General features: G+C 32.1%; 1 protein-coding gene across 1 annotated transcript; it reads left to right on the forward strand.

Annotated features, from left to right (window-relative positions):
• Positions 1-9,181: 9,181 nt before the first annotated feature.
• On the forward strand, positions 9,182-10,047 carry LOC117929465 (CASP-like protein 1F2). Its single transcript, XM_034849744.1, has 3 exons — positions 9,182-9,440; positions 9,519-9,636; positions 9,725-10,047. The coding sequence occupies exons 1-3, from the start codon at positions 9,217-9,219 to the stop codon at positions 9,950-9,952; spliced, it is 570 nt and encodes a 189-aa protein (XP_034705635.1). The 5' UTR covers positions 9,182-9,216; the 3' UTR covers positions 9,953-10,047.
• Positions 10,048-14,159: the final 4,112 nt, after the last annotated feature.

Genomic DNA, 14,159 nt, shown 5'->3' on the forward strand with positions numbered 1-14,159 from the left:
AGCTCAATTAATCAAACCCAAAGCATGATAAATTAAAATAAATCTCATAATTCAAACTCAATTTTATATGCAAACCTAAATCCACAATCGAAATCAACTTAATTTAATATTCAAACCCACATCCAAAATATACCACAATATTATATCACATTCGAATTAAATAATTAAAAAGAGTACAACCATATAAATTATCAATTAATCTAACCCAAATTAGCCAATTCTAAATTACTTTATCAACAATAAATTATCTCAAATTTCATATTAATTTACCAACAATAAATTAAACTAAATTCCATATTAATTAACAAAGCCTAAACATAAGGTTCACAAACAAACATATAGTGATAATAACGACAATAATAATAATAATAATAATAATAATAATAATAACAATAATAATAATAATAATAATAAGTGTGAGTGGTGAGTGGCAGTGTGTGGGAAGGACTGTAGGGAGAAGAAAAATGGAAGCTAAAAAAAAAATATGAAGGTTGGCGTCTCTGCTAGAGTCGTGAAGAAAGGCTAGAAAAGAGGGAAAGAATGGAAAGGGAAGAGAGGAAAGTGACAGTGGGTGTTCGAAGGGAAAAAAACCTAGAAAAAAAATGGGGAAGAAAAAAAATCTGAAGCTGGTCCCCGGCCGGCTGTGTGGAGCAAAATGGAGAAAATTGGGGGAGGGGAAGAAAAATGGAGAAAGAAAAATCTGCTGCCCCGGTGAGAGTTCCTGAAGAGAAGCATATTATTGTTTTAACCAGAAAGAAAGGAAAGAGAGAGAAAATAGAGTGAATGCTCTGATTCTTTTTATTCTCTGCATTACTTTAGAATAAAGCCAAAGATGCTAGTTTTATATGGGAGCTAGAGTAACAAACCGTAACTGACTCTCAACTCAGATAAAAAAAAAAAAAAACAAAGAAAGGGTAATAATCAAGGGTACTACCAGCCTTTATTACAAAAATGTCAATATGCTTTAATACTCCCCCTCAAGATGGAGAATGAAAATTATGAATTCCCATCTTGCTGGGGAGATATTTGAACTGTGCTGGAAATAGAGCCTTGATGAAAAGGTCGACAAGCTGATTCTGTGAGGACACGTGCATTGTTTTGAGACAACCTGCTTGTATCTTCTCTTGGATAAGGTGACGATCGATTTCAATGTGCTTCGTCCTTTCGTGGAAAACAGGATTAGCCGCAATATGAAGAGTCGCTTCATTGTCACAAAACAGTGTAATAGGTTCTTTGCTTTGAATACCAAAATCACGAAGAAGAGCAGTCAATCAAATCAGCTCACAAGTCACGTTGGCCATTGCTCGGTATCTTGCCTCAGCTGAAGATCGAGAAATAATGGCCTGTTTCTTAGATTTCCATGAGATTAAGGAGTCCCCAAGAAAGACACAAAAACCACTAATGGATCTCCTCATATCTTTGCAAGCTCCCCAATCCGAATCAGCAAAAGCCTTAAGATGAATTGATGATGTAGTAGAAAAGTAAAGACCATGCCCTACTGTACCCTTGATATATTGTAGAATTCGATGAACTCCTTGCAGATGAGTTGATCTAGGGCTGGCCAAGTATTGAGTGAGACGATTCACTGAGTAAGCCAAATTTGGTCGTGTGATTGTAAGATATAAGAGCTTGCCAATTAGACGTCTATACAAGCTGGGGTCCTCCAATAACTCTCCATCATCTTGTGAGAGATTAATGTTAGCCTCCATGGGCGTGCTTGCAAGTTTGCAACCTAAAAAACCAAAATCTGATAATAATTGAAGTGCATAGTGTCTTTGGCTAACAGAGATACCCTTTCGTGACCTGGCAACTTCAAGACCGAGAAAGTATTTGAGTTTTCCGAGATTCTTCGGCTTAAATTGACTGTCAAGGAAGGTTTTTAGCTTTTCAATAGTTCTATAATCATTGTCGGCAATGACAATGTCATCAACATAGACTAGCAATGCAAGGAATGACTAACCATTATGCTTGGTAAACAATGAATGATCTGAGGCTGGTTGAGTAAATCCTTTGTCCAATAAAACGCCAGAAATTTTAACAAACCATTGCCTTGAAGCTTTCTGTAAGCCATAAATTGATTTGTGTAATCTGCAAACATTGTTAGATGGTAGTGTCTCATCCTCATGTGAATGCCCTTGAGGCAAGCTCATATAAACTTCTTCAGTTAAAGCACCATGAAAGAAAGCATTATTGACATCTAATTGAACAAGAAACCAACTATGGATAGCAGCTAAAGCCAATAAAAGCTTAACAATTACCAATTTTACAACAGGTGAGAAAGTATCAATGTAATCCACGCCTTCTTGTTGAGTGTACCCTTTGGCAACTAGTCAAGTTTTATGCCGCTCAAGAGACCCATCAGCTCGAAACTTGAGCTTGTACACCCATTTACATCCCACAGCCCATTTGCCATGAGGCAAAGTTGTTAAGGATCAAGTACCATTCTCCTAAAGAGCATGGAGTTCAACTCTCATAGCCTCCTACCATTCTGGAATCATAGCAGCTTGAGTGTAAGAAGTTGGCTCAACATGAGAAGAAATGGCATGGACGAGAGCCCGATGTGAGGAGGGAAGTTTTGTCATAACCGAGAACACTAGAGAGTGGATATAAGGTAGCTATGGAAGCAAGTGTGGCGGAATAATAGTGGTAGTCTTGAAGATAAGTTGGTGGTCTAGTTACACGAGTTGGTCGAGAAATGGAAGAAACATGGGACTTAGTGGAAGTGGTTGGATTAGAATCAATAAAAGAAGGAAAAAGTGAACGAAATGTACTGGCATGGGATGATGGAAGGACAATGTCAGAAAAAAAAAAAATGGAAGATAAGCCGTTGGATTGAAAAGAAAACGATGTTTCATGAAAAATAACAGCCTGAGTAATATATATGACATTAGTGGAAAGATTCAACAATTTATAACCTTTGTAACCCGATGGATACCCAAGAAATACTGAATGAATGGCTCTAGGTGAGAGTTTGGTACGATGACGTGCTAGTGTAGAACCATAACATAGACATCCAAAGACACAGAGATGACTATATGAGGGGACTCTATTGTACAAAATTTCAAATGGGGTTTCATTAGAAAGAATGAGAGATGGAATTCTATTTATGAGATAAGTAGCAGTTAAAATGCAATCACCCCAGTAAGCTAGAGGAATATTGGATTGAAACAGTCATGCTCGGGCCACATTCAAAAGGTGTTGATGCTTACGCTCTACCACATAATTTTGTTGAGGAGTGTCAACACATGAGTGGAATGGCAAAATCCCCTTTTTACAAAAGTAATCCGAAAAAGCAAGTTCGAGTGCATGATTACTACGAACTGATTTAATGTTGGGCCCAAATTGTGTGTGAATGAGAGTATAAAGGGCAGGAAAAATACTATTGACATCAGATTTTGATTTCAACAAGTACACCCAAGTAAAACGAGAATAATCATCCACAATTGTCAGGAAATATTGAAAACCATCATGTGTTGGTAAATGAAAAGCACCTTATATGTTTATATGCAACAAATCAAAGGGACATTGTGAAACAAAATTGGAAATGGGAAAGGGCAACCGTTTTTGCTTAGCTGAGGTGAATGATCAACAATATGCTTGAAGTTCAATATATTTTTCAACAGATTAAGTCTTACATAGGAAGGGTGGCCTAAATGAGTATGTCAAAGTTCATGATCAGTCTTAGAAACATTATTACAAAGACCTGAAGTGCGAGCAAGTGTGGGAAAAAGATTGGCTGGATTCAAAACATAGAGATTCCCATCGCGCCTACCTTTCCCAATCATTTGCCTCTGCATACGGTCTTGAATGAAACAAGATTCAGACTCAAATTTGACAGAGCAACAATGAGATTGAGTGAGAGCACTAATCAAAATGAGGTTGAATCGAAATTGTGGAACATACAGGACATTTTCAAGAGTGAAATGGTTAAATAACTCGACTAATCCTATACGAGTAATAGTAACATATTCACTAGTGGGAAGAGTAACGCTTGAATTGAAGGACGGGAAAAAATTCTTGAACAAATTAAGGGAGCAACAGGCATGGTGTGTTGCCCCAGTATCCAAAATCCATGAATTATGAGGGAATGAATTATAAGAAGAAGAGAAAGTCAATTTACCACTGAAGCTAGAAACTGAGGGACCATCCTGTTGTTGCGATTCCACAATTGCAGGTGAGCTATGTTGTAGTTGTGAACTCAAAAAGACAATTAGTGTCTGGCACTAGCTAGGGGAGAGACTGTTGAGCATCATATTTGTGGTTCCTAAATCCTCATACACAACAAAAGTGGCCTGATTAGATTGGGCCTGGCCCAATTGAGTCCTAGATATGGGCTTGTACCCAGGTGGGTATCCATGCAATTTGTAATAGCGATCGATGGTATGACCCTGCAGTCCACAATGGACACTGAGGTCGCTCACGTTTTCCCTTCGAAGCTGAATTCCCAGTATGAGCATTAACCGAAGCAGAACCTGTATTACCCAAATGAAGAGGCTCCAACAAAGATGAAATTCCAGTATGGGCATAAGAATCATTTAAGCCGATTAAAAGTTGAACCACATTCTCTTGCTGCTGATATTCTAACCACGCTTGAAAACCTCCACAATGACAAGCCAGTAATGGCTGAAAATTCTTGAGTTCTTCCCAAAGAACCTTGAATTTGGTGTAATAAGTGCTAATGTCAAGAGATCCTTGCTAAAGCATTGTAAGATGTTTCTTGAGCTGAAAAACCCGAGGAGCATTGCTGTGTCAAAAACGATCCAGCAGATCGATCCAGATCTCGACTGCTATAGCAATATACATCAAGCTATCTGCAATATCCTTTGAAACAGAGTTGATAATCCACGAGGTCACCATGCTATTGCAGCGATTCCAAGCGTTAAAGAGGATATTGGTTTGAGCTGCATGAGAAATGGTTCCATCAACGCAACCGATCTTGTTTTTCGCTGTTAATGCCATGGCCATAACTCTGCTCCATGTGTTGTAATTGCTCCCAGTTAAGTTGTGTGAGACAAAGATGAGTCTGGGATGATCACCACTGTGAAGAAAAAAAGGGCTACTCACATCCTCCATTGCTGACACTTTATATGATCCAATCACAGCTCGTTGATTTGGTTGATTACCCCAAGTCATCAAAGAAAATATTAGAGAATGAGTAGAAGGAACTGCTCTGATACCATATTACTAGTTTAACCAAAAAGAAATGAAAGGGAGAGAAAACGGAGTGAATGCTCTGATTCTTTTTATTCTCTGCATTACTTCAGAATAAAACCAAAAAGGCTAGTTTTTATACGGGAGCTAGAGTAACAAACTGTAATCGACTCTCAGCTCAGATAAAAAAAAAAAAAAAAAACAGAGAAAGGGTAATAACAACCAAAGGGTAATAATCAGGGGTACTACCAGCCTTTATTACAGAAATGCCAATATGCTTTAATAAAGCAGAAAAAGAAAAAAAAATGAAGCGAGGAATGGGGGGCCCGGACGGTCTTTTTTGGAATAGGTGGCTGTGTGTGGGAGGATCTAGAAGAAGAATCTAGAGGGAAGAGAGGGAAAAAAATGGAGGGTCGGTTGTTCTTGGGAAATGAGAGAATGAGAAAGAAAAAAAATAGGGGAAAGGACGGCCAAAGGGAAGAAAGGAGAGTGGGTAGGAGAAAAAAAAAATAATAATAATAAAAAAAAACAAAGAAGAAACTCACGTGGGGGAATGGGGGGTTGGTGAGGGTAGAAAGAAAGTGTGTGGGGAATGTAAGAAGAGAAATGAGAGAGAAAAGAGAAAAGAAAAAGAAAAAGAAATAAAAATATAATATAATATAATAATAATAATAATAATAATAAAAAAAAAGTAATAGTAATAAAATAATAAAAGTTAATAATTAAATGGTGAGTGTACTAAAAAAAAATTATATGTAGTTGGGATTTAAAATTTAAGGATAAAATGGGGTTCAAAATTAATATAAAAATAAAATTTGGACAAATTTTGGGGTCTTAATACTTAAATTTTTTTATTATTTAAGTATTAAAAATACTAGAAACATTTGTTAGAATCACTCCCAAACGCACTCTCTGATGCGTTTTATAGTGATTTTAGGAAGTGTTTTTAGTTTTTTTAACACTTAAAATTTTTTATCTTTCAAGTTGAAAAAATTAGAAACACTTTTTAAAATCACTACCAAACACATTAACTCACTTAATAGAAATGCTTTTTAAAATTACTATAAAATGAACATTTTCTATAACCAAAAAGTTAGAAACTTTCCTTATAATCTCTATCAAATTTAAGAATTATTTTTTAAAATTATAGTACTCTTATAAAAAATCCCTAGAATAAACATCATACAATTCACTAAACAACCACTATGTTTATGTTGTTTCTTATAGAAAGTATATGTTTATTCTATTAATAATAAAATGAATTCCTTTCTTAATAGTCAAAAAGGAAATAATTAAATTAAAAGTTTGATTTAAATTTTTTCTATAGAAATTCTAATTATCCCATTATGATTGTCCAACTAATTACATAATTAATCATTATAAAAATCTTATTATAATAATAAATTTTAATACTTTGTAATATTTGAAAATATTTTTAATTACATTCTTTTAAATCAAAATAAGAAAAAATAATAATAATTAATTTTGTAGACATTAAAATTAATAAAAACAAATTAACTACTTAAATACTTAAACTATATTTGGTTTCAAAAAATTTGAGAGAAAATGGATTGAAAAGAAAATAAGAATGAAAAGTAAAAATAAAATAAAATAAAATAAAAATTAGATTCAAAACTAATAAATTATTTTTATATGCTTCTTCAAACTCGTATTACTTATTTTTCTAGATTATATAAAAATTAAATGATTTTAAAATATATAAAATTTTAATTAATTTTAATTATATTTTAATTTTTTATATATTTTTTATAATAAAACCGAACAAAAAGAAACTCATTTTTTAAGGCTATGTTTGGTTCCTGGAAAATTTGAGGGAAAATGCGAGGGAAAGAAAATACAAAGGAAAAGTATAAGAAAAGAAAAAGTGAAGGAAAATAAAAAAATAGATTAAAAGTTGATAAATTATTTTTTTTGTTACTTCAAACTCGTTTTATTTATTTTAACTCATCAATATAAAGATTAAATGATTTAAAAATATATAAGTTTTTAATTAGTTTTAATTATATTTGATTTTTTTTTTATATTTTTCATAGGAAAACCAAACATGAGAAAATCAATTTTCTTAGCATTTTTATCTTTCCTTTATACTTTCCGGGAACCAAACATAGCCTAAGTATTTTTTTTTCTTTGTTTTGGAGAACAAACATAACCTTAATAACATTTCTTTTCCCGGCTATATACAAGATATTTAAGGCGTTCAAAAGACCATACGAACCTCATCAAGCAACCAAATATTTATTCAGCTTTCATCATAAATGCGCAATGCGCACCAGCAACAAATCCTCTTTACTATGACCAAAATGGTTAGCCATTAAAATTTATTACAAATATGCCCCTCCGATAAATCCTCATTATTATAACCAAAGACCAAGCTGATAAACAGAAGAAGGAGATGAGGCTGTATTCCATAAATAGTGTCAAAATGGGAAACAAATAATTTTACTTAATCAATTTCAGTCATTTAATTTGGTTTACTACTTCATATTGCTATCTTTATTACTTGTGATGCCCTGATTAAATTCAATGTCGGCGCCGCTCATGGTATTCTATTTTCCTCCCTTTGAATTTAAAACCAACATTAGTCACCGAATTAGGTGATGTTTGTTTGTTTGTTTTTTCTTTAATTTTAAATATTACTTAAAACCAAATAGTGTATAATAATATTAAGTATTGATGGTTTGTTTTTATAATATTTTATTTTTATTAAATATCAAGGAGGTGTTTGATTTATAGGAATATAGGAAATGAAAATGAATATTTTGTTTCATTCCTATTTTTTAATAAATGAAAATGAATTTCGTGATTCTATTTATAGTATTTGGATAAATCAGGAATTCAATATTAGAATGACTATTTGTTTCCATTCTACTATTCGGTAATAATATGAATGTGAATGAAAAAAAAAATTGATAATAATATCCTTATATAGTTTAAAATAAGTTTTTTAAAATTTTTATTTTTTAAAAATAAAATTTGAGAGTTTTTTTGTTACTAAATAATAAGAGTAAAAAAAATAGTCTTATTATTGGATAAAGAAGCATTAGGGCAAATGAATGAAATATGAGGGTAAAATAGTAATTTTATTTTTATATTTTTTTTATGCGATAAATGAATTAGAATACCACTTGCTTTGGATAAATTAAAATTTTAATTATAAGTGAGATTTTATTTTTGTTGGAATCATTTTTTATTTCGTTCTTATCTTCATAAAATTTATTCAAACATGAGAATAAGAGAGAGAATAAATGAGATATCTATTCTTACTCGTCATTCCCACATGCCAAACAGGTCCTAAAGGTAATAAAAATCAATATATCACTTTTTCTATTTAGAAAAAGTTAAATATTTTTATTTTTTTTATTTTTAAAAAATTATAATAAGTTATGAAAAAGTAAAAAAATAAATAACCTAAAATGTAAAAGTAAATCGTTTTTAGCAAACATTTTTATTTTTTGGAATAAAAACATTAAAACTCAAATGTGTGGGTCCTAGTTGAAGGGAGCTAAAAAGTAAAAACACAATTCCCTTGCTAGTCTTTTTCTTCTTTTTTTTTTTTTTTCAAAAACCGTGTACTCTTCTCCGTAAAGGATTTGGCAAACACATGGAAATTTTTGGAACGAAACAAAAAAATGTTCTACCCACCATCATAGTAGAAAGGAAGTTTCGTGGGCCGATCCAGTGGATCCTGGTCAACTGAGTTAGGTGGGCTTAATGATGGGCCCACATGATCCATTACCGAGCCCATCAGATAGTACCAAACAAAATGGAAAACCACGTTGATTACTCCACGGCACCACGTCCATGTCAGGTGGCCAAAAGGCTGTGAGAAACGAAATCCTTTTCCATCTTTAGTACACATTTTCCATTTATGTGTAGGTTACTAGCCCTACAGATTTTGCCTACTAAGATTTTGAGTTGGACATTTTATCAGTCTCCACCGTACTTGCTTTTTTTTATATATATATACGTATAGTGGCAAAACCCGTGAGGCCACCAGCCACCTCTGAAATTGTTTGCTTCGTCTCTTGTTGCCAAGGTCTTTCAATGGAGTCACTGGAGGTGGCAAATGGGAAGAGTACCGCCCTGGGCGTAAGCCGAGAAACCTCAAGCCCGCCCCAGATGGGTTTCTTTATTGCCCAAGTGGTGCTTAGGTTTTTTACTATTGCGTTTACAGCGGCGGCCATTGCTGTTATGGTCACCGCCAAGGAGACTGTCGAGGTCTTCTCCATCTCCTTCACTGTCCGTTATAGCTACTTGTCAGCGTTCAAGTAAATGATCCTATCCCACAAAGAGAAACAATGTTATATTGTTATTTTATTTATTTATTTATTTTTATTTTTTTGCAGGTTTCTAGTGGGTGCAGACGCAGTTGTATGCGGCTTCTCTATGCTGTCATTGATCTTCGTTTCGATTTTCAACAAAGGAAAATCAAATCACTATTTCTTCTTGTATTTCCATGATCTGGTAAGCCAGTCTTGTGCCTTTTTTTTTTAATTGAAAAAGAAAATTATTTATGAATTAATGCTTCTTTCTTATATCGATCTGTCTTCAGATACTGATGGTGCTGTCCATGTCGGCTTGCGCTGCCGCAACCGCGGTTGGGTATGTGGGTCGCTATGGACAAGACAAGGCAGCTTGGATGGCTGTTTGCGGAAATGTGAAGATGTTTTGCGACAAGGCCTTAGCCTCTATATTATTGTCTCTTATTGGTTTCATCTGTCTCTTCCTTCTTACAATCATGGCTGCCAGAAATCTTAGAGCCTCTGGCCATTTGATCTGAGAGTGGAATAGAGAAGCTTTTTTTTTTTAGGGAAAAAGAGGATGAGATATGAAAAGCTGTTTGGTTGATTGGAAATAACAGTAAGTTCCATTATGCCATTTATCCTCTTTTAGTAAAACATAATAAAAATAATCAAATAATTTATGGATGTGGGTAATCAATGACTCGAGCCAAATGGTTTAATCCTTTTTCCACGGTAATTAAATTTTTTCAGTTTCATTTTAGTATTTTCTGGGTCATGTTAATTAAGTCAACGGCTAAAATGTGCTTTAAAATGTAATAAGAGATTATCACTTCCACTTATAAGCACACTAATTTTTTATTGTATTTTTCTTAAATGTTCTTCCATATTTATATTTATTAGGAGTCCACGAGTCATTTTCCATTAATGCGAATAATAACTTTTTATAACATAAATGATCCTCTTTTAATTTTATGTAGTCATATTCTTAAGAACGCGACATCTAATTCGTGTTCTTGAGAACACAACGTCTAGTCTGTGTTCTCGAGAACATGATGTCTAATCCGTGTTTTTGAGAACATGGCAATTGATTCGTTTCCTCAAAAATGATATTTAGTTCATGTTCTTGGCGGTTATTAGAGATTGCTCAGTGTGACCATAACGGATAGCAACTACTTTCAACACTAGTTGTCTAGTTAAATATGCAAATTTATTATGTTATCATTAATATTTATTAATTACTTTTGTGAATAAAAGATAGTTTCATAAACTAAGGCATCAATTTATTTTTTATTTTTTATTTTCAGGAATAAAATTTTCTTTTATCTAAAAACGATGTGGTTGCAAAGCCTAGAGTAATCAAAAGAAAAAGGAAAAAAAAAATGTTTTGGAATGTGTGGAGTCCAAAGCTAGCACAATAAGAGGCGGAATCAAGTAACTTTTCCAAATTTTCTTGAGGCTATAGCTTCTGGAAATCATATGCATAGATGGTGCTATTGGAGAAGGTCAACGCATAAGCATACTGCCCGTCGGGATGAACGACCTTAGTCTCTATTTAATGAAACAAACGATGTTGGAGAAGACGAAGTGTTTCCAAAATCCGATACAAATGAACTTTTTTTTTATTTTTAAATGATAGGGTTTCAAACATGAGATATGGTGGTGCCATACCTTGATTGGTCGGGTCGAAGGCCCTGATCCAAGTTGGGTACAAGATGATGAATCTGGATGGGGTTGTTCAGTTGAATAGAATCACTGAGACCTAAACGTGTTCATGTGCGCACTCTCCATGAAAAGTTCGCACTAGCCAAATCAAGGTTAGACAACTAGGGTTGGGGTCATCTATAAAAGGCATTTATGCCCTAGCAAAAGGGAAAGTTTACAACTGTTTAGGCAATTTCGTCTTATGGGTTCTTACATGTGGATTGACGTTTTACCAGTTTTTCTAAAATCGAACGGTCCAGTTTCCGGTTTGGTTCACATTATCAACCCTGTTGCAGGTCCAATCGGATGTGAACTGCCTAAACCAGCAGTCCAACCATGAACCGAATTGAACCGGGCGGGTCAATGTGAACCGAGCGGGCCAGAAACTATATGCACAGGCCTAATGGGCCAATTTGCTAATTTGCATTGAAGCTCATCAAAAGTTATGTGGGGGCGGGGGGATTTTTGTATCTGGATGGGTAGAAAATAAAAGCGGCAGCGTGGGTAAGGTGGGGAATCAAACTTGGGTTGTAGCACACAAATAAGGAAATAGCTATCACTAGGTTATTTGTAGGGAGAATTGTGTTTTGGGTCCAGCTGAGCCCAAAAATTAATAAAAAGTCCATATAACTCTTCAAATTGAGTTGAAGGATATGAAATAGTAACGGACAAATATACCCTTTAAGAACACATATAAAATATTTTATAAAATTAAGTTAAATAATTTTTTTTCAAAAATACTAAATTAAATAAAAGTGGTTTTCAAAAATATTAAATTAAATATTTTATAAAAAAAATTAAATTAAATAAAACTATTTTAAAAAATATTAAATTAAATAATTTTTTTAAATATTAAATTAAATAAATTTATTTTAAAAAAATATTAAATTAAATAAAATTATTTTAAAAAAATATTAAATTAAATCAAAAATATTAAATTAAATAAAAGTATTTTTAAAAAATATTAAATTACATAAAAGTATTTTTTAAAAATATTAAATTAAATCAAAAATATTTCAAAAAAAATATTAAATTAAATAAAAATATTTTTCAAAAATATTAATTTTTTTCTCAAAATCAACAAAGGGTATTTTTGGAAATACTGAAAGATAATATCCTTCAACTCAATTTCCATACTTTCATTGAGTCTTTGGCTCAATTTGAAGAGTTACACGGACCTTTTGTTAATTTGGGGGTCCATCTACCCCTAAAACATAATTCTCCCTTATTTGTAAGCGTTATTTAAATTTTTACGAAAAACAATAATGTAAGGGCTTTTGTTTTTTTGTTTTTGTTTTCTTTTAAAGTTTCGTTAATTTAAATCCTTAAATAAACATAAATATTTATGTGAATATTTATTTTTATAATGATAAGTATTAAAATTATAAAATGTAATATTTATATGTAAATACTATTTTCATAATAGAATTGAATATTATATTTTTTCCTTCAATTTTTAAATCTATCTTTACATTTAAATATTATATATATTTTATTAAATAAAATTAAAAATATTAATATATTTATATTTAAACTTATCGTAATTTAATTTGATGATACCAAGTATAAAAGATAAAATATTCTTAAAAGTTTGGATTATATTTATATCTCTAATTTATTATAATTAATTTTAATTTTATGTAATTTATTATATATTTATAATGGTCAGACTAGGGTATGACCACCAATTCAACAAATGAACTATCAACCTTTAATTGATAACTTTTTTGGTTCTATAATATTTCCAGACTATGAAAATATTGGGGCTTGTTTGGTTCCTGTTTTTAAGAACTGTTTTCTGTTCTTGAAAACAAAAAACACAAAAAACTTGTTTAGGGAAAGGGATATGTTTTTGTTTTTTGTATTTTCTATATTATTAAAAACCACTTTTTTTAGAACAATAAAAAGATATTTTCGTTGTTTTTGGATGCTCAAAGAATAAATTGTTTTTTGTGTTTTCTTAACTGTTTTTTGTATTTCCACAAATGTGAGCTTCACCTAATCATCACACCACCACCCGCAAACCCTTTCTTCTTTCTTAAATTATTGAAATTAATATACTTACATATGATGATAAAGTCATTATTTGTTTAAGAAAATTATAACTGGTGTAAAAATTTCAAAATTAAATATTTTTTTTTAATTTAAATAAATTGTGCATATGAAAATTATTTGTATATTTATAATATCAAGTTGATAGAAGAAAACACTTTATTAATTAAAAACTTTCAAACATATATATTTCTTTTTACTTATTCTAAAAAACTTTTTTATTAACTCAACCAAACATTTTTTTTATATATATATATCAAAAACTATTTTCCAGTTCCCAAACACAATTTATTTATTTATTTTTTTTTTCTGAAAACACAAAAAACTGTTCTCAAAAATTATTTTCCAATTTTAAAAAACAGCAACCATCTTTGGCATGTTCGTCCCACACCGGTTTAAGCCCCCATCTTAAGCCAAACAATTCTTATTGATTTCCTCTTTCCTGTAGTTCTCTCACTAACTTGAACGTCCGAAGGCATAGTTGGGGACGCCCAACTATCTTTATTTGCAGGAGTTTAGTGTGGTCATCAAGCAGCATTCGGATGAGTTGCTGGACTTTGCTTGATCAACCTATATGAATTTATATTCGTAAGCCACCAAGATATAAATGAATTTTTGTTTGAAAATTTTTTTCGCATTGGCCTGAGCTTAGATTTGAATAAATTTACTATTCGATCTTCCTCTAAATATGCTAAAAAAGTCTCATCATTACATTCCAAACATGCATCAGCACACTAAGATGGCCTACAATAAGAACTTCAAACTGTAATTATATACAGACAGACTCAGAAGTTCCCAAGCTAGCTAAGATGTGATTTCCGGCAAAACCAAGTGTTTATGGCAACCATCAAATCTTGCAAGTCTACCCTCTCCCAAAGAATGTTAATTTGGAGCCCCATATCTGGAGATCCATCATCACTGTAGTTTTTATATGAAGTGAAGAGCTAGACAAAGGGTAGCTGCAAGACAAAATCAAGGTACATGTACTGA

The sequence above is a fragment of the Vitis riparia genome, chromosome 14, assembly GCF_004353265.1.
Source record: "Vitis riparia cultivar Riparia Gloire de Montpellier isolate 1030 chromosome 14, EGFV_Vit.rip_1.0, whole genome shotgun sequence".
Classification (NCBI taxonomy): Eukaryota; Viridiplantae; Streptophyta; class Magnoliopsida; order Vitales; family Vitaceae; genus Vitis; species Vitis riparia.